This window comes from Dendrobates tinctorius, unplaced genomic scaffold (genome assembly GCF_039654945.1).
Source record: "Dendrobates tinctorius isolate UK_male_01 unplaced genomic scaffold, ASM3965494v1 ptg000149l, whole genome shotgun sequence".
Lineage (NCBI taxonomy): Eukaryota > Metazoa > Chordata > Amphibia > Anura > Dendrobatidae > Dendrobates > Dendrobates tinctorius.
The window spans coordinates 3,217,573-3,245,091 of record NW_027361816.1 but is presented as its reverse complement, the minus strand read 5'-3'; the positions used below and the strand labels follow the sequence as shown (position 1 = coordinate 3,245,091).

At 42.4% G+C, this 27,519-nt stretch overlaps 1 protein-coding gene across 6 annotated transcripts in view; it reads right to left on the bottom strand.

The window, feature by feature from the left end:
• FGFR2 (fibroblast growth factor receptor 2) overlaps positions 1–27,519 on the bottom strand; it is a 107,835-nt gene that overhangs the window by 23,608 nt on the left and 56,708 nt on the right. For 3 of the 6 annotated variants that reach the window (XM_073546611.1, XM_073546610.1, XM_073546616.1), the window contains 4 exons: positions 21,097–21,220; positions 4,470–4,660; positions 3,221–3,368; positions 498–703 (listed from right to left, as the gene is read on the bottom strand). In XM_073546611.1, the coding sequence (XP_073402712.1) occupies positions 498–703; positions 3,221–3,368; positions 4,470–4,660; positions 21,097–21,220 (669 nt within the window). Of the gene's footprint in view, positions 1–497; positions 704–1,910; positions 2,056–3,220; positions 3,369–4,469; positions 4,661–21,096; positions 21,221–27,519 lie in introns of all 6 variants that reach the window. The other 3 variants (XM_073546615.1, XM_073546613.1, XM_073546614.1) reach the window with 3 other exon arrangements.

Genomic DNA, 27,519 nt, shown 5'->3' with positions numbered 1-27,519 from the left:
TCCCTCGATATCATAGGCAACTGCTTTCTTAGCATCTGCTTCATCCCATCCTTGAGAGTCACTAAAAATAACATACATATGGTGGACAGAAGGTATAAGGTCACGGGATGCTGCAACGTAGAGAGTATTTTAAGCCTTAGTCAAATAATACAAACATAAAAAAATTGGACAGGCAATATAAATGATGAAACTATGTAGTACAACTTACACAAAATGATAGATAATGCAAAACAGAGAAACCCTGTCTAGAGGAGATCTGAAGATTCATGCCATCAATTAGAATACTGAATGGACATCATGCCTATAACATAGCCCAAACCTTGTGAATAATGCCACTGCAATCACAGTGTTTAGTGTGAACTGTAGAGACTATGGGCAGTACCCCTGGACTAGCACTGATGAGACGCACCTCACAATCAGATCGCTGGTATTGGTGTCTTGGCACATGGCGGCTACTGGTCGGCGCATACAGTTTTTTGAACTCTTTATCTACTTTCTGTTACCTGGCGGTGTAGAGGAATTCGCTTGCTGAGCTTGTGGACTACAGGTGGTCCAATTAAAGTCTTCTTCTTCTTGGCTCCGTTGAGAAAGTGGAATATCAGGCAAATAGCAATAAAACCGATGATAAAGAAGGTTCCACCAATGTAGATTCCAATTTCCATATAGTACGGTAAAGAACTGACCTCTTCGGGAGGATCTATACCTGCAAAAGTATTTAGGGTGGAATAGTGAGTAAGATTTCCAGGAATCTCAAATATTCTATATTGTCCATATCAAGACTCACAAACACACCAACAGTCAACTCCTATGGGTCTCACAATGTGTGGTGAATTAACTGTTATAGCTAATGAATAAAAAAAAACAAAAACATAAGACTAACTCTTCTTTACAAATTCATTACTACGGCATTTCAATCCTAGCAAATATTTCCTAGTCCGAAGCACCCAGCAGACCACAAACACTACAAGCACAGCATGAGCACCTGATCTCTGCATCCGGGAACCTACTAGACATTAAGCGATGCTTGATTTGTGAGCACAGTGCAATCACGCATTGCTAGTGCTGGCAAAGATAATGCCCAACAGCGGACAAGGCAAGGTGGTGACTCACTACGCTTTGACCTGATTTGACACTAGCTTACGGTTTCGACAGAAAAGCAACTAGACAATGAGGCACGGAAAGACTGGGGAACAATTGTAAGTAAAGGGCCTACATTTAGGTATCTAATCATAGGTTTAACCAAGATTTTTTTTTTTTAGTTTTTATGAATCAAAAACTTAAGAAAAATGGAAATTCTTACCCTATTGGATTGTGGAATCTACCATAATGTATGATGCTAAACAAACACATTTACTCACACATTCCTCCACGGCATTGACTTATTCATCCGATGAACAAAAAAAGGTAACTAGTACTGACAAGGGGGTTCATTACCTTTCTATTTCACGTAGATGTCTGTCCCCCAAAGTTAAAAAAAAGCAGCAGGAAAAGAAGAAAAATAGAATGAAAAGTCTTAAGAGACCGAACAGTAAGGAGAGAAGAGTCCTGTACACCAGCAATGTTTTTTTTTCTGTTGTGGCTTAAACACTTTCAGCAGCGCCAAAGGGGTTAAAACACAACAAAGCAAAAACATCTCGCCCCCGAATGCATAAAGAGCCCATGCTATGCAATTCGGGAACTAAGAAAGTAGATGCAGAGGTAAACACGGTTACACGGCTCCAAATCCCGCTAAACTAAAGGTCAGACTGGATAATGTTCTATTCCAAAAGCATACAGAGAATATAAAATGTATCACTAGTGTTTTTTTCCTTGCGTGATTTATATTGGTTTCCTTGGACAGGAGAAGTGTTCATGGTTTACCCCAGCAACAGAAAAGTTAAAGACAGAAACCCAAGACAGGAGGATAATACCTGGCAGAACCGTCAACCAGGCAGAGTGTTGAGAAATCCCAATGGAATTTCCAGCTATACAAGTATATTCCCCAGCATCCTCAAAAGAAACATTTCTGACATATAAGACTTCTATTTCTTCATCTGTAATGTTAACACCGGCAGCCTGGAAGAGAACGATGGCAAAAAAAAAGAAAAAGAAAAGCAATACCCCATGAGAAAAGGAAACACGTGGAGTGTGCTCAGGAGACGTCTCAAGCCTTGGAGAGGCACATTGACCTTTGAGGATCTCCCTTGCTTTCCACAGAGACCTTCTCCAAAAGACCCAACACACCAAGAGCCACCATGAAGACATTATGAAAACAGACAGCAGTTTAATACACATTGCCCATCACCAGAAATTACCACCATTTATGCATGCAGTGCAATCACAGAACATGGAAAAAAATCAGACCCATGAGTAAGGATTTCATCTTCTTATACAAGATAAGGGGGAAGGGGTCGGAATGCTATCGACTTTCCTAATTCTAATCAACAAGTCTGTAAAAATGAATTAGGTTTATTTACTGTCCATCATTTCATAAAGTAAAGATAGGTAATAAGGGTAATTGCACAAAATGTCTTTTTCAGGTGGGTTTCGTCTGAAAAAGTGCTAAAAAAATCGCCAAAAAGTGAGAACATATGCACAGCAATGTCAAAGCGACTTGCTGTGCACACATTCCATCGTTTGTCACTTCTTTTCGTTGCATCAGACTTTGAAAACTGTGATGCGGCTAAATGAAGTGACTGATCCATTCTTCTGGCAACACAATGTTATATATGGCGGCAAATCTTCCTTAAAAGACAGCCAAGTAAACGTCAAAATGGACAGTTCGGGGAAAATAAGCATCTTCTGCTTCAAAATCATTGTATGCTGGAATCTAAAAAACTGTATGTGCACATAACCTAAGTGGGCCAAGTCAGCAATCGTATCAGGATAAGCTGTTAATTAACGAGGAACCTTTGACCTCATTAAGAGAAGCAATGTGTCCTCATTAACGTGTTGCAGCTTTCTGAATATAGCTTGGCCTCCAATGTGTGTGAAGGTCATAAGAGGAAGACAGACAGAAAAATATGGACGAACGTATAACACAAGATGAGTTTGGGTATTAAAGTGTTAGGGGAAAACAAAAGAGGTTAATAATTAATGAAATCCTTAAGCTCAATGGGTATTTTTCCATGGCCGTAATTCAGTACGGCATAACACCACCTCCAGATTTTGTCAAACGCCACCTTTGCCAAAAGCACCAAGAGCCCATTCGCAGCCCGTGTGCAGAGGCAGGAGACGTTACCTGGTTCTTTCTTCACCACTGTGAGCCAGGCTGACTTGTTGGCCTCTCCAATATAATTGGAGACCGTGCAAATATATTCGCCAGCATCTGCTTCTGTCACATTGTACAGATTCAGCACCTCAGCGCTGGAACTGTTTATTCCTGAGTGCTAGACATGGTCAGGTGACACAGGAAGAAAAACATAGAGCCGTTGACTATCGGGTGTATCGGTATTAGTGTCCCTATATATATGCCTCATGATCATTAAAAATGGCTATTGCTGATAGACCTCATAAAGAGGTATTCCCATCTCAGAATGGAGAGAGGCACACATATGCTGCAACATCTCCATTCACAGTGGTCTGTGGGGGTCCCAGAGGCTAGACCTGCATCTCACAGACATGGCATATCCAATGATGGGAATAATCCTGTAACTGAATTATTCTGTTCCAAAATAGGAACTTTGCTCTTTGTTACTCATGATAAATTATTAATGTTCTACAACATATATTAAATATATTGCTTAAGTTATTCTGATGTAAGGTAAAGGTATTTTTCAATTAGGATTAATCAGTAATGTTTGATTAGTAGGGACTGATGAGCATATAAAGGGCCTGACACTCCAGAGGTTGAGTTACTGTGCCCCTGGAAACAATGAAGAGGCACAGCAACCCAAAAATAATAAAACGACTACCACATTTAAATCAATAATGACCTCAAGGGATCTAGCCCCCAAAACAAACATTGATGATCTATCCAAGTGTGTAACGCTGGTTATACACATCAGATGGCTGTCAGCTGAACAATGCTTTGGCCGACAGCCATCTCGGCCAACTCTCCAATACAGAGGAGTGTTTCATCGACTGAGCACTCATGATCTCTATGGGAAAGGCTCCGACTGACACATCAGCCAGTGGGGTACCTCCAGAAGAACAATGCGATCGTCAGTCCAAAACCAGTCCTGTGCAATCGACATCACTCCCAACCATCAGTCGGCTGCCACCAACATACACATTAGACCGTCAACTAAACTTTTCAATCTCGACGGGTTTAGCTGACATTAGCCGAATGTGTTTAGAGGCCTTAAGTTTAGGTGGAGTTATATAATTTTCTATTCTTCCTTTACAACAATAGAAGTTGGTTCTAGTAAACCTTGGTCATAAAGAATATCATAATTTCATCAAGACTAATAACTATTAATATTCTGGTTTTAAGGAAGAATTTATCTAGAAAACACCTTACACATTTATGCTATGTAACAGATTCTTACCTTCAAGACCTTCATGTATGGGATCCCGTCTACTCCATACCGGCTTCCATTCTTTTCCACATATCTCACCCAGCGAATATGGGGCTGGGCATCGCTGTATACCTTGCATACAAATTCTGCATCTCCTCCAACATAGGCAGTTGTGTTGGCTGGGAGGCCTGCCTGAAGTATAGGCCGATGAGAGGAGCGCTCTGTTGGAAAAAAACCACAGAGAAGGGGGCTTTAACAAAAAATCACAAAACTCTAGATGACTTTCAGAATTCTTGATCTTAAAGGAGGATCTCTGTGATGTGGAACATGGACTTTTCTTTAGTGAAATGCACACAAGGAACTTAATGCAGTGTTCCCAAGAACATTAGTCCACAAAAAAAAAAATCACAAATGAAAAAGAAATATATTGGTGAGCAAAGAGAAAAAAACTGTAGCTTAAGGTCGATATTTTTGTAAGCCTGTTCTACATTAAAGTTGTAAAGTGTATTTAAGGACCTTCTACAACAGATCACACATTTACACCACAAGCATATATGTTCAAAGTTATACATGTTATAAAATAAATAAGGGCAGAGACGCCAATGAAGGAGGGGGGAATAACTCCAGTCTGTAAACCCGTTAAGTTCCTGGCAAGGGTCCCTAAAGCAAAAATCAGTGCCAAGTTGGAAGGGAGGGAGATGTGTATTTGTAAGTAATGGGGAGGGAGGAGGTAATAACTCAATCTTCAAATGATACCGCCAAGGGGAGGACAATAGAAAACATGCTAGTTTATACAGGCCAGAGAAGAAAGAAACAAGGGGCATGGATTCTGTGCCCATATATTTGGATGCCAAGATTTGTGTGTCACCTGTGACAGAGAGTGCTGCAATTAACCTGTGTGGTTCTAGAATCCACCATCAATGGTAGAAATACTGACCTGAATGACGCAATACTTAGAGAAAATCATGGTGCCAAGCAATGCCCCTACAGTGTCCTGTTCATTTCATCTGATAACTAACTTTTGCTTGGTTCATTACTCGGGTTTCCCATTACCATCCAGAGGTTTTCCCACCTGCAGAAGCTCTCGTCACTCCTGACGTACGAATGACGTTACTTTTCACACTTTCGGTGTTATGAGAAGAGCGGAAAAGAGTAATAATGCGGATGAGTAAAGGAGATTGACACTTTCTAATTTTAATCTCCGCAACAAAACTTTCAAAGACTGGGGCTACTGATCTTTAATTGCGCTCCGTATTCCACTGGCAAGGAAGGTGTTAAGGAACGAAACGAATCCAATCTCTGGGAGCGTCTTACACACACACACACACACATACCATGTTCCAATAAATTGTTTCACAAACAGACGTCCAGAGAGCAGCCTCATGTAAAGCCAGCACACCTCCCTGGAACAAAGGCGGCTTTCATGCAGGTTGCTCTCCCTGGCACTCTGTGGGGAATTGGTCCGCTGACGTAATCCTGGCAGCCCCAGCACAAGCGCCAACCTTGTTTAACTTGCAGTAAGCTAAAGCATAGAAGGAAAGGGGGGAGAAATTTTTACAAAAAAAAAAAAAGAAAGGAATATTAAAACAATCACTCCAGATTTCGGGCACTGATGTAGAATACCGGAGAATGATGTGTAGTTCAAAAGATATATTTATCAAACTGTATTTTTTCCTTTGAAGTCACAATAAATGACTCCCTGCCTACATTTTTACTACCCATTAAGTTAAACAAGCGACTCACAGCTCACCAAGACCAGACAGAAACAAAGCAATGGAGAAGAAGATCATTCTGGACTCCATAAAACAAACGTCAAGTAGACCCCATGTGAAAGACTCCTCCTAAGATCTGTAAATGCCCTCCGAATTTGGCCTCATGACGCGTTATGGTCGACTGTCCATGGAATCCTTAGAAAGAAAAAGGTGAAGATTTTCCTGTATGCATGGGTACCATAAGGATCTCCTATAGCTACTATGGGGCGCCCGGTAGCAGGGTTGCCAACTTGAGTTTTTACTTTTGCTGGAAGGTCATCAAAAAAAAAATCAAGGGCAGACAATATTTTTTACACACACATTGGAAACCATTATACGGTAAGTCATTATGATTGTGATACATGTGTGCCACAACACAACTATGATAAGACGACATCAGCTGCATTCACCGTAAAGTGTAAAATGATGATTATTACAAATCAAAATAATCTGTAGACGTTTCTTCATTTGAAAAAAAAAAAAATCACAGGTGACAAGTTTTTCTTATGGAAAAGACAAAAGTGCCCTATTTTTATGGACTGTCCTGGAATTTCTAGATGGTGGTCAATCCAGCCGGTGAAAACGAACCTGCTGTTAAAATGGAGCACAAAATGACTCTTCAAACCAAGAACAGGTACTTGTTGCACAGAACATTTCAGCGCACCATCTTGCCTACTTCTTTTCCATCTCTCTATGCCCTTTTGGAAATCCTGTAAAGCCACGGGTGTCAAATCAAAGAAAAACCGGATCCAGATGGATGTAAATTAACTAAGTAGGAAGGAGCACTCAACTGTTTGGCCACGTCAAGGGAGCTTAGTTTGAATAGTCCATTTCTACTAACAGACCTTTTAAGTGGAGGGAATCTATGAAGGACTTATCTGTGTAAGCACTGCAATAAGATGACAAGAAACGAAGGTGAAAATTGGCACAATAGTCATGGAGACAGTGTAGTGACACCAAACCAGAACCATGTATGGATCCAGTGTTCCCTAATTAACGCCTGGTGCCAATTCTCAGAAGGACTCCCATTTCCCCTACATGAACCAATTGCATCCCTAATGTCCAACGAAGCAGCAACTTTGAGCAATATAAGTAGTTGCCTACTTCTCTCCGCAGTATAAACAATATATAGTTTAATAAAAAGAGGAGGAAAAGGCACAAGAGTTTTAACAGTTAATAAAACGGTTTCCATTCTTCGGAAGAGACATTAAGCAAAAAATATGAGCAAGGTGGTCAGAAGACAGCTGTGGAGCCTCCAAGAACACTATCAAGGCTGCAATCACAAGCCCAGCCTAAACTATGTCAGCATCCTTTCCTGGACAACCTTTTAGCAGCGGAACTATTTCATTAACCCTGTGCTAACTAAAGCCATATTACAATCAACTTATAAATAGCAGACAACACAAACTTGACTTTCACGGAAATTGTTTTCATGTTGACGTTGTTTAGTTCCAACATGAAAGCAGATGTGTACAGAATAGAGGCCGACGGACAAATCTACAGATGTATAAATAGATTTGGTGTAGACCATGGATCCTCAGTAGCGCATGCAAGAGCACACCTAGGGATGGTTAAAGAGGTTTTTTTACTGCCTTTGGCTCGATCTCTGGAGCCATGGAGACTTGATGGATGAACGATCTGTAGGAAGATCGATCTTGTGCAAACCGAGAGAAGGTCCACCAGAGTCTTCTGAGCTGTTATCTTGATAGTATCTAGCCATCGGGTGGCCGGACTTCCTATTTGCCTATTCTTCCAACCATGATGTCCTTCTCCAGTGATTGCACTTATTGTATGATGTGTCCAAAGTAGGCAAGTTGTAGGTTGGTGATCAGGTACCGACTGGGGCTGAAATTCAGCCCTGGCTTTTTAAATCACACAGGCCCATGCATTTCTAATGATACCTCCATCACAACTCTTAACAGTATGGGTGTCTTGAGAACACCGAATCTATTAACAACGTAGCAGACAAGGTGGCCCACGACCACAGGCCCTTCTGTCATTTGCCAGATGGCCAGTCCTGCCCTCTTGGTGGTCCTTGCTTCGAATGACATATCTGGCATGATTTCTTCCAATAATTATTTGTTTGTCCTTCTTGCCATCCATGGTATTGGTAACATCCTTCTCTAGCACCACATTTTGAAGGCATCAATACTTCTTCAGTCTTATTTCTTTATCATCCATGATTTGCATATGTGTGTTACCACAAAAAAGACCAAACTATGTACCATCAATAGTGCACATGAAAAAAATAAACTTTGTAATATATCTCATCAGAGAATTCTACTTCTTTCTCCTCCTGATCTGATGTTTTATTCTTAAAATTCTCAATTCTTGGGTAAAATCTGTCTTCAGCGAGCACAAATATTCCCTTAACTGAGAAAGGAGATGACAGTTGGTGCTCATAAAGTGTATGGTGAACAGTAATTGTTGTTTCAGGAGAATGACCGTGTCTTCTAGCTCCTCCCTTCATGGATTTTTAAAGCCCCAACTGTCATTTCCACTTTCAGTAATGGAGAAGACTGAATACAGGTTTTACCCATGAAAAAAAATATACCTTTGTACCGTGTTAGCCTGTAATTTTGTTCCATAAAGATGCAGTACATTCTGGTATCCTTCATTTTGATACAGAAAAAAGTATATATCTTTGTACCAGTGAGCCAATTCTATGCCTGATGAAGGGACCCGAGTATTCTCGAAAGCTTGCAATTAGTGATGAGCGAGTATGATCGTTACTCGAGGTTTCCGAGCATGCTCGGGTATTCTCCGAGTAATTTGGGCGTGATCGGAGATTTATTTTGTGTCGCTGCAGCTGAATTATTTGCGACTGCTAGCCAGCCTGAACACATGCAGGGATTGCCTGTTTGTTAGGAAATTCCCACATGTATTCAGGCTATCTAGCAGTCGCAACTCATGCAGCTGCTGGGAAACAAACTAAATCTCTGAGTAAGCCCAAACTATTCTGAGGACACCAGAGCATGCTCGGAAATCTCAAGTAACTAGCATACTCGCTCATCACTACTTGCGATTGCTTGTTACCATCTTTTCAGTTAGCTATTAAAATCCAGGGAGATAAAATGTTTTACCCATGAATTGCAAGTGTCTAGGAGAAGAAAGAAGCAGATTTCTCTGATAAAATATATTACAAAGTTGTTTATTTTCACATGTACTATTGATTTACAAAATTAAAACGACTAATAAAAATTAAGGTATAATTCCCTTCAAGGCATATTATACACAAATTTTTTTTTTGTCTATAAAAGAATGACCTGTGATCGATGTCCTTGAACTCACTTACGGTAAAATTCTTCAATACTGGAGCCAATCAGGTTGAACAAATATATTCTCCATGGGGGTCAAAAGAAGACTCCTCTGAAAGGGATGTCTAGAGAAAAGATGGACTCTTTCGGGAATATAAAGAATGGCCACCATGAGAGGCATTATGTCTAATGCAAGTGACTAACTTTAAGAAATTTGCCAGCGTTTCCTCCAGGTAGTCCAATTTTTTGTTTAACGTTCCGAGATGGCAATAAATATTCTTACAACATTTGTTCCATATGTTTTTTTCTGTATGTAGGGATCAGATAAGGAAATTGAAATATCTCAGTCTGATGACTTTGGGAAGGTTCAGCTTTAGGAAGAATTTTTCTATAACTGTGTGCAGTGGATTTTCTATATCAAGGAACAACATCCTTTGAGTGCCCTGATCTGTTCCTTCACAAACAGGTTTCAAGTGTGCTTGCGCCACCAAATTCCTCTGCCGGTGAGTGCTGGAAAGCCGTGCTTAATGCAGTCTGGCTTGGAATCTATGCTCCTTTTCATTTCTCCTTCAAACATTTTGTGGGAAGTTGACTTTGTTTAGAAAAAAAAGGCAGGTTTCTGCACATGATCCCTGCATAATTGGAACCTTACAGCTCCCCCACAACCCTCTCTTTGCATCCTATGGGAGCAGCTATGGTGTTATTACAAGTCTTACGTTCTTGCTTTTCCTTCACTTTCTGAGCTTTGGGTTTCAGAGCTCAGCAGCCGGATTTCATTTCCTTTGCCCTAGAAGCACTTTGGTTAATGGGGCCAGCAAGGGAACTCATCCTAGGCCAATCTGGGACATCACCAATAACAGGGTTAATAGCTGTCCTGGTCATCATATTCATGATCTCTTTCATAGAGCAATTGTATGAACCGAAAATATTGTAATATGTTCCCTGAGCACTTCGGATGATCACTGCGAATATTACAACGTGATTTGTACAATGCCACATTTCTCAAAGTTCTCCATCGCTAAACATTTCAATTGTAGTTCTTTTACCAGGAATGAATAAAAAGTGTTTACACCCCGAATAATGGGACAATTATGCTCAAGGGGAAACCTGTCAATAGATTTATGTTGCCCGAACCATGGGCAGTATGAATCAGAGCCTGTATATTGCAGCCAGGTATGGTTTATGCTGACATGCATCTTCCTTCTGTGCACACGTGGGTGAGACCTGTCAATCAGCTGGAGTGGCACGGGGAGAAGTTCTCCATATCGGAGTACTCATGTCTCTAACTATGGTGCACAGCCGACTACTCAAACTAATCAGCTAGGCCCTGATTCACGGTATCTGCGTTTCGGGCAGAATGAATCTAGTGCCAGGTTCCCTTTAATGTATCATCAGAAAAAATGTTATTTTATGAAATGTGATTTTTTTTTTTTTTTTAACTTTTACATGCAACACTCTCACTCTAATATAAATATGTTTACTCATTTTATTTTTTTAATCCAGAAATCTTGCAGTTTTCACCCCGACAACAATTAGCTGACACATCCTGTTCTGTAGATACCACAAACACATAACACCTCTATATGCAGTAGATAACATACAAGCCACCATTCACAATAGGTGATATCACAGCTCACCTCCTCTCCCTCTCTGCACAGATCACAAGGCATGCCCACAACACACCACTATAGAGGTCAATGAACCTCTCCAGTCTATTGGCTGTTGTAAAGATATCTAGATGCTGCAAAGAAAACGTAGCCACGATTGTGGACCTCATAATCTATACTGTGGTGCCCTATCTACCGAGCAGCACGGTGGCTCAGTGGTTAGCACAGTAACCTTACAGCGCTGGGTCCTGGATTCAAATCCAACCTAGAACAATATCTGCAAGAAGTTTGTATGTTCCCCCTATGTCTATGTAGGTTTCATCCCACACTCCGAAACTTACTGATAGAGAACTTAGATTGAGAGCCCCAATGGGGACAGTGCCAATAATGAATGTAAAGAAATAGAAAAAAGTACAATCAGGAAATAAAACCAGATTAGAATAAATTACTATTTATCATTATCTGGTTTGAAGTCGGATAAATAATATATGTTGTACAGTCCCCCCCCACCCAAATCTTTCTATTACCACCGTCCAGCACAATATAAACTACCACCACTTCACTTGGTGCTTTCATAGCGCTCATCACCATTCCGCACATGGTAGCAGTCACGGTGCAGAAGATGCCTCCAGCTTCGTGAGCTCTGCACCGTCATGTCTCCGCTTCCAGCTCACCTAACCATTTTCGACGTATGTCAACAACTTCTTCCCCACCTGCTGAACAGGCAAGTCAGGGCAGGACAGCACGCAAAGAGTGAACATCTAATGATCTCATCTTCAGCAATCCCCGACTATTGTCCTTCAGATTCGCGCCTCCTGAGCCCACAAATCTATAGAGCATTGCACTCTCCTCATCCTTCCTGTTATCTTCTGGAATATCTCCTCTTTACCTTGTATCCAGTCACTCACTGTCTGCACTAAATGCAGGAAAGGTGTAACATAACCTCAATATTGGCATGAGCACCATAGCGGCACACCTGGTCTATGCATCGTCACACTTTTGCAGAAAATCATAACTTGCATTATTCTGCTGGCTAGCTCCCGCCAAGATCTTCTGCCGTGGTAGTAAAAATTACACGGATCTTATCGAAGCACAATGAAGAGCAATCCCTTTATACTGGTTCAATACAGGTCAGATGGAGGTTAGAGGGACTGGTTATCACGGTATATGGTCATATATCCTTGCTGGGTCTATAACGTGAGAGAAGACCCCCATGCACATTAGATAATAGATGATATCGGTAGGATGGGACGACCATCTAGAGATTATGTAGGGCAACGTAAGGATTGAGTGGTTGGAATTCAATCCTTTTGTACCGCAGTGAGCTAAGCCGCTGTCATGGAGAACACAAACGCTTGGCCAAGAGTTCTTGTGTATGTGGGAGTCGGGAGAGTTGATGGTCAGCAGGAGAATCGTGGGCTAACAGCTCTGTCATGTGTATGGCTAACTGTAGAATAGTTGAAAGTTAGAAAAAAAAAGTTACAGGTTATGCTCCTTGGAGTAGAAGGCGAAAATAGTCCATGGCACTAAGGAGGAATACGTTTGGCAGGTAAGAGACAGATGATGGGAGGTGTCATTTTTAGTTTGACAACAGCAAGAAAGCCAAAGATTGCATAAGGCATTAAGCACGCTGAATTCAAACATTTAACTTTCATTAAAACAGGGCCATTTCTTTACCTTAAAATAGTTCATCTAGTACAGCATGCCAAGAGCCCATCTAGCCACATACAAAGCAGCCCATTGTGTAGGTGCGAGAGCAATGCTGAATTTAACTAATTTACTGTGTAAGCTGTGGCACTACTGGGCCCAGTTTGGCAGGAAGCAGAACCTATTCCTGGAGACTTATTTGGAATTTTCCTCCTCGGCTCCTGGCCGCCCTCTGTGATGGTGTGTCAGGTTTAACATTATGGAAGTCATAGAATAAACTGGTACTACTGACGCAATCTGACAAAATCACTCGTCTCTAGCCTATACAGTCCCAGGAATATACTGTATATAACTAGCTGAAGAGCTCAGCGCTGCCCGGGCATAGTAACTACCTACGGTTAGTTATAACAAATTATAATGATTATATCTATATATAAAGCTGAGTGTATAGCCCCGCCCACTCCGCATAGCCCCATTCACTATAATATCCCACATCATCCCGTCAGCCAGAGCTACGAGACTACTACCCAGTGGCGTATCCAGGGGGGGGCCCCGGGCGCAGGCAGCAGGGGGGCGCAGTCGAGCCGCCCGGCCGCCTAATGCAGCGGTCCGCAGTATGCCAGTATCTCCCTCCCCCCCCCCCCCCGGCGGCTGTGTTCTGGGCAGCAATTGTATATATAGACGCCAGTACAATTGAAGCTCTGACCGCCGGGTCAGAGCGACGTCAGCAGCGTGATCAGGTCATGTGATCACGCTGCTGACGTCACTCCCGGCGCCCAGAGCGAACGCTGGTGGTAAGTGTGCTCCTCTGTGGAGCTGAAGAACCACCGAAGATGGGGGTTAATGAGCGGAGATGGGGGTTAATGAGTGGAGAGGGGGGTTAATGTGGGGGTGGGGGTTAATGAGTGGAGATGGGGGTTAATGAGTGGAGATGGGGATTAATGTGCGGGGATTAATGAGTGGAGATGGGATTAATGTGGGGATGGGGGTTAATGAGTGGGGGGGTTAATGAGTGGAGATGGGGGTTAATGTGTGGGGGTTAATGAGTGGAGATGGGGGTTAATGAGTGGAGATGGGATTAATGTGGGGATGGGGGTTAATGAGTGGGGGGGTTAATGAGTGGAGATGGGGGTTAATGTGTGGGGGTTAATGAGTGGAGATGGGGGTTTATGAGTGGAGATGGGATTAATGTGGGGATGGGGGTTACTGAGTGGAGATGGGATTAATGTGGGGATGGGGGTTAATGAGTGGAGATGGGATTAATGTGGAGATGGGGGTTAATGAGTGGAGATGGGGGTTAATGTGGGGGGTTAATGTGGGGATTGGGGTTAATGAGTGTGTGGGGGGATTTGGAGTGGGGGTACATAATGTGGGGGGGGATTTGGAGTGGGGGTACATAATGTGTGGGGGGATTTGGGAGTAGGGACGAGGGGTTATTGAGTGGGGATGGGGGGTACTTAATGTGTGTGGGGGATTGGGGATGGGGGGGGATTTGGAGTGGGGATGGTATTTAATGTATGTGGGGAGATTTGAGGACACAAAATGAAGAGTATGTATGAGGGCATGTATGAGGAAACAGTATGGGGGATGGGTGCAGACAGTAAGGGGTGCGAACGGGTGAATGCATGTGGACACAGTATGGGGAGTCGGGGATATGTGTGAGCAGACAGTATAGAGAGTGAGGGGGTAAATATATGAGGAGACAGTATGAGGAGGGAGGGGAATATAGTGTGAGGAGACAGTATATTGCAGATATTTGTATTTAGGGGCATTATAATGACACTTCTATCTTTAAGGGCATCGTGTGGGGATTTGCTGCAGAAGACCGGAGAAGATGGAAGTCTGCAGAGACGAGATGTGGATGAGAAAACTCATCATGGGGTCTGGACAAGAAGAAAAGGAGAACGACTCCAGAGATGACGTCATCTATAAGGTACCTGGATGTAAATATTATTTGTGATATTGACTAATTCTCATGTTTTTTATTTATGTCAGGAGCATTACAGGGGTTGTCCAGGTCTGTGCTGAGTCTGCAGTCATTCTATGTGACTGCAGACTTCTGAATTCTCACAGTGCTCACTGATTGCTGTCAGGATTCTCTCGTGCTGGTAATTTACATACATGCGGTCACATGCTGACTAGACATGTGTGGCCTCACTCAATGAAAGTGAACGGAGCGAGGCCGGGCACGTCTAGTTGGAATGTGGCCAGAAGTATACAAATCACATACTTGTGTTGACATGACTGTATATCGGCAAGGGAGAATCCTAAATGTGTGCAGTGCATTAGTTGTGAGAATTCAGAAGCTGCAATGTCAGGATTCAGCTCTGCAGGTTCCAGTACTCATCACATGGACACCTAAATCATATGCGATTTTCATAGGTATGGTCCTGTGACAACGAGCTTCTCTTCCTGCTTTCAGTTTTTTACTGAACATTGAGAGCATTAGGGAGAGCAGCTCGTGGGTACACGACTAACTGTGCAAGTCGCATATGTACTTGGGGGGAGGGGGCGCCGAACCAAATTCTTGCCCCGGGTGCCAGAAAGCCTAGATACGCCTCTGCTACTACCCCTAGTATCCCACATCGTTCCATCAGCCAGAGCCACCGCACTATTAATATCCCACATCATCCCGTCAAAGCCACCGGACTACTCCCCCTAATGTCAGCCATCAACCCGTCAGCCAGAGCCACCGAACTACTCCCCCTAATATTCCACATCATACCATCAGTCAGAGCCACCGGACTACTACCCTCAATATCCCACATCATCCCGTCAGCCAGAGTCACTGGACTACTACTAATAGAAGCCTGGGGTGAGAATCATAGCACTGAGGGACTTACCCTAACTTCTATACCGTAGATCCCTTTAACCTCTTCGCGACCGCCCACAGTAGATAAACGTTGGCGCTTGCTGGGCTTTGTGCAGCGCCGACGTTTATCTACTGTCGGCAGTTTTGTGCCCCCCGGGACCCCCTCATACCTTATAACGCGGGGATCCCGGTGCACAATGCATGCTGGGACCCCCGACGTCATCGAGACCTGATTGGTTCAGGTCCTGATGACGTCGCGTCACAGCAGCCAATGAGAGAGCTCGCTGGGAAAGCTGCTTGTTTCCCGGCGATCTCCCTCATTATAACGCGACTTCTCCTCTGAGATCATGCTGACAGATGAGCAGAGGTGAAGCAGCGTTACTGTGTGACTAGATCGCTGCCTGGCACAGCTGATCGCTGCCTGGCACAGCTGTGTCAGGCAGCGATCTTGTCACACAGTAACGCTGCTTCACCTCTGCTCATCTGTCAGTGTGAGATCAGAGGAGAAGTGGCGTTACTATGTGCCAGGCAGCGATCTTGTCACATAGTAACGCTGCTTCTCCTCTGATCATCTGCCAGTGTGAGATCAGAGGAGAAGTGGCGTTACTATGAGTCAAAAATACAAAAAATAAAAAACACAAAATTAAAAAAAAAAAGTAAAGAAAAAAAAAGCAGGTAGGCGGTCTAGGGCTAGAGTTAGGGCTAGAGTTAGGGCTAGAGTTAGGGCTAGAGTTAGGGCTAGAGTTAGGGCTAGAGTTAGGGCTAGAGTTAGGGCTAGAGTTAGGGCTAGAGTTAGGGCTAGAGTTAGGGGTGTGTTGGGGTTAGGGTTGGAATTCGAATTGGGGGTTTCCACTGTTTAGGTACATCAGGGGCTCTGTAAATGCAATATGACGCCCGCAGACCATTCCATCAAAGTCTGCATTCCAGAACGTCACTACTTCCCTTCCGAGCCCCACCGTGTGCCCAAACAGTGGTCCCCCCCCACATGTGGGGTACCAGCGTACTCAGGACAAATTGGACAACAACTCTTAGGGTCTAATTTCTCCTGTTACCCTTGTGAAAATAAAAATTGGGAGCTAAAAGATCATTTTTGTGGAAAAAAAATGATTTTTTTATTTTCACGGCTCTACATTATAAACTTTAGTGAAACACTTGGGGGTTCAAAGTGCTCACCACACATCTAGATAAGTTCCTTGGGGGGGTCTAGTTTCCAAAAAGGGGTCACTTGTGGAGGATTTCCACTGTTTAGGCACATCAGGGGCTCTGCAAACGCGACATGACACCCGCAGACCATTCCATCAAAGTCTGCATTCCAAAACGTCACTACTTCCCTTCCGAGCCCCCCCGTGTGCCCAAACAGTAGTTTTCTTCCACATATGGGGTACCAGTGTACTCAGGACAAATTGGACAACAACTTTTGGGGTCCAATTTCTCCTGTTACCCTTGTGAAAATAAAAAATTGGGGGCTAAAAGATCATGTTTGTGGAACAAAAATGATTTTTTATTTTCATGGCGCTACGTTATAAACTTCTGTGAAGCACTTGGGGGTTCAAAGTGCTCACGACACATCTAGATAAGTTCTTTAAGGGGTCTAGTTTCCAAAATGGGGTCACTTGTGGGGGTTTCCACTGTTTAGGCACATTAGGGGCTCTCCAAATGCGACATGGCGTCCTATCTCAATTCCAGCCAATTCTGCATTGAAAAAGTCAAACGGCACTCCTTCCTTTCTGAGCTCTGCCGTGTGCACAAACAGTGGTTTAGCCCCACATACGGGGTATCGGCGTATTTGGGAGAAATTGCACAACAAATTTTGTGGTTCATTTTCTGTTTTTACACTTGTGAAAATAAAAAAATGGTTCTGAATTAAACTGTTTGTGAAAAAAAGTTAAATGTTTATTTTTTCCTTCCACATTCCATTCATTCATGTGAAGCACCTGAAGGGTTAATAAACTTCTTGAATGTGGTTTTGAGTACACTGAGAGGTGCAGTTTTTAGAATGGTGTCACTTTTGGGTATTTTCTGTCATATTGACCCCCCAAACTCACTTCAAATGTGAGGTGGTCCCTAAAAAAAATGGTGTTGTAAATTTTGTTGTAAAAATGAGAAATCGCTGGTCAACTTTTAACCCTTATAACTTCCTAAAAAAAAAAAAATTATGTTTCCAAAATTGTGCAGATGTAAAGTAGACATGTGGGAAATGTTATTTATTAACTATTTTGTGCGATATCACTCTCTGATTTAAGGGCATAAAAATTAAAAGTTTGAAAATTGCAAAATTTTCAAAATTTTTGCCAAATTTCGATTTTTTTAACATATAAGCGCAGTTCATATCTAAGAAATTTTACCACTATCCTGAAGTACAATATGTCATGAGAAAACAATGTCAGAATCAGCAGGATCCGTTGAAGCGTTCTAGAGTTATGGCCTCAAAGTGACACTGGTCAGAATTGAAAAAATTGGCCTGGTCACGAAGGCAAAAACAGGCTCAGGCGCGAAAGGGTTAAGAGAGGCCTGGGGTCAGAATCAGAGCGCAGAGTGGATTTGCCCTCACTTCCATACCGGGGACTCCTTTAATAGGGGCCTGGGGTCAGTACCAAAGCGCAGAGTGGATTTGCCCTCACTTCCATAACAGGGATCCCTTTAAGTGGGGCCTGGGGTCAGAATCAGAGCTCTGAGGGATTTGCCCTAACTTCCATACAGGAGATCCCTTTAAGAGGGAAGATGTGCGCAGATTGTTCGTTCGTCCGGAGTGGGCGGAGCTAGAGCGGAGCTGCAGCGCATGCAATTGGGCAGCTTGCGGGGGCGTGGCCTAGTGCAGTCGGCCGGAGAGGGTGGAGCTTGCAGGAGTGGGCGGAACTAGAGCGGAGCTGCAGCGAGTGTGATTGGGCGGCCTGCGGGGGCATGGCCTAGCGCTGTAGTAGGCCGCAGTAGATGCCGGGGACTAAATTTATGCCTGGAAGCTGCAGGGGAGAGGGAGATAGCGCAGTTGGCGACGGGGTGCGCCGACTGAGCCGGAACAGGCCTGGAAGGGTGCCGGCACTATTCGGCCCCTGTCCTGAAGACTGTCTTCCTCACAGCCCCGCTCTCCATGCACTGTCCTGCTGTATCCGTCCTCAGCCCCGCTCTCCAGCCGCGTCCCACTCTGCTGCTTCGTGATTGGTTGGTGTCCCACTCTGCTGCTTCGTGATTGGTTGGTGATACACAAACATTCAGATTTATATATAGAGATAATCTAATGATATTAAACAATAGATCAAAAAAAGCGAACCAAAATATAAAAACATTTTTATTGATAGTCTTTAAAAAACATTGGACAATAATAAAAGGCAAGAATGTCTCGAAAAAAGAACTGCCACTAAATAACATGAAAATTCATGGTAAACAGGTAAAACTCTATATAAATAGAAAGACTCTAGGTCTCATATGTAAAAAGACCCAGTATATGTCCCCCATAAACAAATAAATATAAGATTATATATCCAGAATATAGAGTTAGAATATGTCCAAAAAACGTTGTATATAAGCTGCTAAATTATTTAACAATAGTAGCAAAAACTTAGTAGGGAAGTGTAATGTATATATAGCCTCAATGGTTTACAATACTGTGCAAATCTGCATCTGGATAGAGGGGAACAACAAATAAGACATATGTGGAAGTTTGGGTAAAACTTATTACGTTGCACCAAAAAACAGCCCAAATTACCGTACATTCTAGTGACAATGAAATAGGCACAAGTGAAAGCCAAAAAAGATAACCCAGAACTCATAGTACCTGGAAGGTAGAAAAGTGACGGCTCCCTACCCCAAAGCGCGTTTCACTGCAGGCTTCTTCCGGGGCGGAAATTATTTAGCTTATATACGTTTTGTGGATACCTTGTAGCGCTGTATTCTGGGTATATAATCTTATACTTATTTGTTAATGGGGGACATATACTGGGTCTTTTTACATATGAGACAGAGTCTTTCTATTTATATAGTGTTTTCCCTGTTTATCATGAATTTTCATGTTATTTAGTGGCGGTTCTTTTTTCGAGACATTCTTGCCTTTTATTATTGTCCCATGTTTTTTAAAGACCATCAATAAAAATATGTTGTTTTTACATTTTGGTTCACTTCTTTTAATCTCTTGATTAATATCATTAGATTATTATATATATATATATATATATATATATATATATATATATATATATATATATTCATTCATTACTGGATGTGCTTCTCCATATGTTTTCTGGTCTTCTTTGCTAAATTATATACAGTCCCAGGGTAGAGAATATAGACCTCAAGCCTACGGAGGCGGAAATGGTCAAGGATAGATTAACGTTTCAGTAAGGCTAGAGCTACACAGCAATGTTTTGTGACCTAAGAACTTGCAAATTTTTCAACCTCTTCCAGTGCAGCCATCAGAAAAAAATCCAACACTTTTGCACGTGACCACCTTGGTCTCATAGGCTTCAATGCAAGTCGACTTCTCCCTCTCATGTCATGTGACAGCAGGTCACACTAATGAATTTGGTCACACAATTCGACTAAAAATGCCAAAAAATACTCGTTTAGGACACGAGCGCGCTCGGATAAGACTTCCGCTCATCACTACTAGGAAGCCATATTTCTATACCCTCTGGCTTCTGTTTTTGTGCATGTTCTCATGGTAATTACATAATACAGCGCCACTACATGTGATATTTTACTTTTTTCTTAAAATACATTTTCAAGGGTCAAAATATTCAACTCCTCTGACATTTTTGCAGCAATACTATACTAGCTGTACTTTGCTGTGACTGGTATGTGCGAAGGAAGCGTTCACACATGCCTGTCATACTTTCTGTTTCTGGAACATACTGTATATTCCAAGGCTTTGCTTGTTTCTACTGCCCTTTAAGGCAATGCTCCAGGTCCATAATTCCCAATACACCAACAACATATGGCATTATTAATTTCATGCACATGTATGTCTGAAGAAACAGTTCCAGTATCATGAAAAAGTAAGGCCGGTTTTAGATTTGCGTTTCAGGGCGCAGCGACGGCCTGCGCACGGCCGCCTCTAAGCACCGCTCCTTGCCGCGCCTCCGCCGGTAGCTTCGCCTATCGGCGCATGATGCTGCATGCGTTCCCTATCTTTATCACTGAGGACGCAGGCCGTGCGCAGTATGCGTTTGGCGGCGCATGCGTCCTTTTGACGGTGCGCCGAGCGCAACCAAATTGCAACAGGTTGCGTTTGGCGCTGGTCGGTGCACCATCAAAAGGACACATGCGCCGCCAAACGCATACTGCGCACGGCCTGCGTCCCCAGTGATAAAGATAGGGTACGCAGGATGCATGCAGCGTCATGCGCCGATAGGCGGAGCTACCGGCGAAGGCGCGTCAGGGGGCGGGGCTTAGCGGCTGCCGTGCGCAGGCCGTCGCTGCGCCCTGAAACACAAATGTGAAACCGGCCTAAGCAAAATAATAATACACTAAAAACATTGAAAAAAATACATTAAGCCTTATCTTAAACGGTGCATTGCGGTCCGGGCGTGTGCTGGATTATTCCTCTCTTTCGACACCACATGTGGTGATGAATTTTGTAATGTCACTCACCTATGACATCAAGGCTGTATGTATGATTTATTGACCCATATTCATTTTCTACGATGCACGTGTAGACGCCTTTGTCCGATGGAACAACGCTTTCCATAATCAAACTCCAGTGTTGGTTACGAACCTGAAGAGGTAGGCAAAGTTTATTATTCATCATTTTATAGACAATACACTATTCACATTCAAAAATGGTTGGAATATATCATATGCAGTTGGCCGACTTAAAAAAAAAATATATATATATATATATATATATATATATATATATATATATATAAATATAGGTTCTCCATGTAAAAAAAACAGGTAAAAATTAGTAAAAAAATAAATAAAATGTAAAAAAAAATAGTGAAAAAGAAAATGTCATTATGAATTTATTCCTAAATACCTTTAATTAGCAAATCACACTGGTTTTTATGTAGGGAGGTAATCACTATGGATTGTTATATTGAGAGAAACCTGCCTTAGAATATTACATCTTGTCGGATACCTGTGAGCATGTGCAGAAGGAAGATCTGCTGCTGTGACCTGAAAATTACCTATACTGGCAAGCTATTCCCAGGTCACAGCAGCAGAGATTCCTTCTGCACATGCTCACGGGTATCTGATCAGTCCTAACATTCTAGGGCAGGTTTCTAGACCGAGGCTATTTTAGTGCACAATAGCTATTAATTCCAGAGACATAACACATTATTTAGGAATTTATTCATAGTGACACTTTATTTTTATTATATTCTCTTGCAAGCAGTGTTGGACTGGGGTGCCAAGGGTCCACCAGTAAGGCTAGTTACACACTAGCGTTCTCGGGCGCAGCGCAAGGCCGCCGCTAAGTCCCGCCCCCTCCGGTCAGTTCCTCCTCTGATCGCATGACACTGGATGCGATCACCGTACCCTATACTTAGCGTTGGGTACGTTGACCGTGCGCTGGTATGATTTTCCTGGCGCTGCGCCCAGCGCACAAAAATGCAACAGCGCGCTTTTGTGCGCTAGGCGCAGCGCCAGCAAAACCATACCAGCGCACGGTCAGCGTACCCAACGCTAAATATAGGTTACTGTGATCGCATGCAGTGTCATGCAATCAAAGGAGGAACTGACCGGAGGGGGTGTGGCCAGGGGTGGGGCTTAGCGGCAGCCCTGCACCCTCGAATGCTAGTGTGAAACTAGCCCAACAATGACTTTGGGGGGCCACTTTTCACCTGCATACAAATATTACACTGTCCTCATTTACAAATGTTTCTACACCTCTATACAATCATAAACTGGGTAGTTTGGTTAATGAATGATGAGATGCTGATTTTTTTCTATCCAGAATGAATCAAGTGAATTATGCCAAGTACTGCCTATACATTTGGGTTGGGGGCTCAGATCTGGACAGGGGCCCACCGGAGAATTCCCCTGTGACCCTATGGGCCAGACCAAGCCTGCTTGTAAGCAACTTAAGGGACAAGAGTAGAGGTAAAAGTATGGATCATATCTCAGAGTTATCAAAATGTACTAATAATGCAGCCATAAAACGAGTCAAGATCTACTACAGCCGTACGTAAAAGTCTTCTACTACTCGGTAATAATCATGACTGATCCGGAGACAGCGCAGTTGGTTTCTCCACATGCTTCAAACCTATATACAGCAAATCTGGTGCCCATTACTGGTCCCAAATGTAATTACAGACTAAGGAACTTCTATCTATCAAGAAAGAATTGCAGAGCTGAGAGAGGAATGCAGAGGAGGGGAGTAGAGCTGGTGATGGCATGGATTGGGGGAAGGGAGAACAGGTATCGCTTTATTTTAATGGAGTAACAAGCCTCCTTTCAGAGTATACAAAGTCCTATTCAGCAGAGACCTCTGCTCTGTCAGCAGCTCATATTGTGAAATCATTTTAGGGTGATGAGGGACAGTTCTGATCAGGGGAATCCAGAGTATGCAATGGCTCTTTATGTCACTTTTAGGAAGGAATCCCAGAACGTTCCTCAGGCCTTAGGTTTTATGTAGAGAATGATTCACCTAAAAAGAGTGCTTCAATATGCGTAACACACTCAACGTAAAGATTATTATTGACGAAGCTCATCTAAACCTTTGACCCAACTTTTCATGTGCACACAAGTTGCATATTTGCAGAGGAATTTTCTGCACCAAAAGCCAGAGTTTTAGCAGGAAAAATGATGATTCCACTAATTATTACCAACAAGCGCAGATATTTTAAATTTTTTTTTTTGTTATAAAAGCAAAAACTATATTGCTAGAGATAATCAGTTCAAAATAATCCCTTTAATTCCCTTTCAGTATATGGGTTTTCACAATAGGGCAGATGGAAAGGACAGCCTCCTCTTCAAAGCTCAAGTAAATGTTCTGATATTCTGTAAACTGAGCAAATATTTAAAAAAAAAAAAAAAAAAATGGAAGAGAGGATAACAGATAACACGGAACCTGAAACTGAAGATAAGACACAATGGTGTTTGTTCTTGCTGTATAAAAAATAAAGGTGTCAATACACAGACAAAAAAACAGCCAAAGCTGCCAATATATAGGGCCTCGATACTCGGCGAATAAATTTCAGCAGCCAACTCTTCTATTCTCAATGGAGGTAAGCCGCCACCAGAACTGTCCGGACTACTTTGAGCATAAGAAATGTTCGTCAGGTGAAATTCAACAATAAAGGATCATTTTACCATCCAATCACATACTGTCATTACCTGGAGCAAAGTCGGCCAGGCTTAATTTTTTGGGGCGTGAAACATGAACAATTGTTCCATGGAAGGTCTTCTGCTCAAATGTAATCGAACATATATGGCCACTTCAAACAACCAATACCAACTAAATGTGTATGGTTTTGATTGCGGAATTGTGCACCAGATGAACAGACAATGAATGGTTGTTCAGCCAATAACCATTTCTATATAATATGTATGGAAACCTTTTTGGGTGCTCAACATGAAGCGAGGTCAGTAGGGTGAAACGAGCCTGACATAGAGGCCAATCTCTATGCACATATGACACACTTGGTGTTCAAATAGACTAGTAGTAGTTGTAAAAGTGCTCAGCTCAGTGTCAATCAGAGGCGAGTAAACCTCTGTTAGACATCCATGAAGGTGGCGTACCTCCTAGATGAATAAATAAAATCAGACATTAAAACAGGAGAAGCAATGGAATTAAACTGAAAGAGAGAAGACCCAGATTAGATTTACGAAAAAAAAACTTTTTGACAGTGAGGGTGATCAATGAGTGGAAAAGGCTGCCACGAGAGGTGGCGAGTTCTCCTTCAATGGAAGTCTTCAAACAAGAGTCTGTACAGACATTGTCTGAGATGGTTTAGTGAATCCTACATTGAGCAGGGGAGTTGGACACGATGACCCTGGAGGTCCCTTCCAAATCTAACATTCTATAGTTTTAAGCATGCCAGACCTTTCTTTTCACCCTTTTTTTGTTGGGGTAGAATTGGAGTCCTACATATGCATTAGATGGTAAACCAGTCCCACCAAAAAAATAATTTGGGGAATTACTTTTTACTAGTCGTTATGGAGGTCTCTTTATCAAGTGACTACTAGCTTAGTGTAGTAGTAGTGAACGGTTTACTACCAACCTCTTCTCCTCAATGCACCAGATGACTGAGCAATAGGGAGTAATAGCAGATTACGACAAGCAGATTAAATCCTCAACTGAGCGTCAGTAATATTCCATGTTAAATTGCATTCCAGAGCTTTTTTGCTAATCTCTAGCTAATGGGTCACTCAGGATAAATCCACCTGTGTCGCTCAGGCATGCAAAATGAAGAAACAGAATCACTCCGGTAGGACGAGGCTCTACATGTCCTGACAGTCCAAGTGACAAGTGTTATAGCTCCCATCCCAAATTCTGTATTCCCATTAAATATGTTAAAGCCATTCGCTGTCAATCAATAGTGATCTCTTAATCCTGACTCTTCACGTCTAGAACTCAGAGAAGACCTAGACGCACAAACAGGAGTAGCTATCAACCAGAAGGCATGTCTGTGGATTCAAGGCCATATTAAACAGAGAGGTATACCCCTGGCCTGTTAAATTCCAGGACACTCGCCCTTCATTCCAGGGCAGTCATCTCAGCTACAATCAGCGCTGTGTACTCAGGCAATTCCCAGCGATTAAACTGTTTGTTTAGCTTTTTATTTACCTTCATCAACCTGTGTAGAAAGGGCTGTGGCGGGAACGACTTATCGGGGCCAGCAGATGTGGGAACAGAATTCTGTTAATGTTAAACTTAAGTCCCAAGATGAAGCAAGTTTGGTTTTTGGGAAGGGCAGAAATGCTAGATTTTGTGACCATGGATTGCATGCCACATAAGAAAGGTTGGCTTAGGTGGGCACAAATCTCACAAAGACAGTTGTTAAAATATAAAAAGACATCCATCAAACTAGGCTATCGTGCAATTTTCAGAATATTGTAAAACATAATCTGCCTGAAATTTGTATGTAAATGAAATATAATAGAAAAATTGTAAATTTATCATTTAAGCAGTTATACTACTTGAAAAAAGAAAAATCTAGATTTACAATTTTTGCATAGAATTTTCATGCAAATTCCATACATCGTGCTACTTTTCTACTTGCCTGTCTCATATACAAGTACCGCCTCCTCCCTCCCACATTACACACAACATGCCGTTATAGGAGAACCATGAAAAAATGTATAACGGCATAATACTGAAAAATGTAACTCTAATCATGCTCATGAGATATTGCTATATCATTTGCAATATCCCAGTGTAATACAGTGGTCTAAGTGTCCAAAATATATACTGTAAATTTTGCCAAGGACAATCAAGGTGACAGATTTGTCCACCAAGCTGTTGACAGGACACTCATCCTTTCCACTCATACTACCTTTAGGTGGAACCTAAAAGTATCCAACATGGCCAGATATGCTTCTTTCTAAGTGGAATACCCTCCCATACACTGTGGATAGGTTTTGGCCAAACATGAGGTTGGCCAATCTTTTGGCCGGCAACTGGCTTGCCAGTTTCTCCCATACACAGGAGCACTTGCTGTCTTGAGGGCTCCTGTGTCTTCTATGAGAGACCTGCTGCCACACATCTCTGGTGGCAGGTTATCTCTTGGAGAACAAAAGGACCATCAGTCTGAAATATCTCCTCCCCATATCATCTGTCAGGGGAGTCTGTACACATTAGACTGTCTGTCGGCCAAACCAATCAATATCAGCGTAGTTGGCCAAGGCAAGTTTGAAGTGTAAAAGGGGCCAAAAGGCATACGTTAAGACTGTCAACACCAAGATATAACACCGACAGCAGAAATGAGACATCTAGTGTACATCACTTTCAACACGATATGGTACCCACACAATGCCTTCCCTTATAGAACTGTACCTTTAATTTCAGTAGTTTGAATATAGATTTATAGATTACCCCTAATCTCTATATTCAGGATATAGTTTCTGTATATTTCTAAATATATGCTCATCCAGAATAACATCAGAAAGCGTTTACATTACTAGTCCCATCTTCCTGAAATTAATCGTGAACTGAAGAATACAATAAATTCTAAATTGACATAAAATTTTTGTATGTTTTTTATCTAAAATGTTCTAATTTTATCACCCCTGTCAGTTCAGGTCCAGTGTATGTAGGAATTACTTTTCTGAAGCAACCTTATCAAGTCTATGTAAGTACGTTTTGTTTATTACGTCCAGATTTACAAATGGCTTTGAGCCTCATCAGCAAAGACGAAAAGCAAACAGTAGAAGGAGTAAATGGAACAAAACCGAAGAGGCAGGACACAGGTAAAAGTGTGTGTGTGGGGAGTACAAAGAGTAGAAAAAAAAAAAGGTAGATGTCCAACATAGTAATTTATACAAGAGAAAATACACACAACAGCTGTAGAACGCACGCCCAGGAGTGCTTACATATACACTGCAGGCGGGGAGGGAGACCGGCCGATGGAGGGGGGGGTCGGTTCAGCACTTACATATTGCTATAAAAATGTGCAGTGAAAACACACAGGCACCATCGCAAGTACCAACAGGCAGCCATCTGAGAGCTCACGTATGAACTCCAACAGACAAAAGCACATAAGAAGCACACGTACAGTACACAACCCACCGAGCACAATTACAGCATGAGTCAAAGTGTTGAAGCATTACGAGTGCGGAATATACTTTTAAGGTCCACCAAGCTCACCACTGCATGTTACTGAACAAAACCATGATACCTCTGTCTGGGCATCTGAGGAACATTCTGGAACCACAGTGTAAAACTTGACATATATAAATGAACAATTAGGAACGCCATTACAACGTCAAAGGCTGAATTAGTCACTGACTGTAGAAATCTAGAAGGCAAAAAAGAAAATAGTACCCAAAATAGACACCCATCTGCAGACAGGTTTTTCTGGGTTTTTTTTACTCCCACCAGTACGAAGTAGGGTGGTGATTGTACCA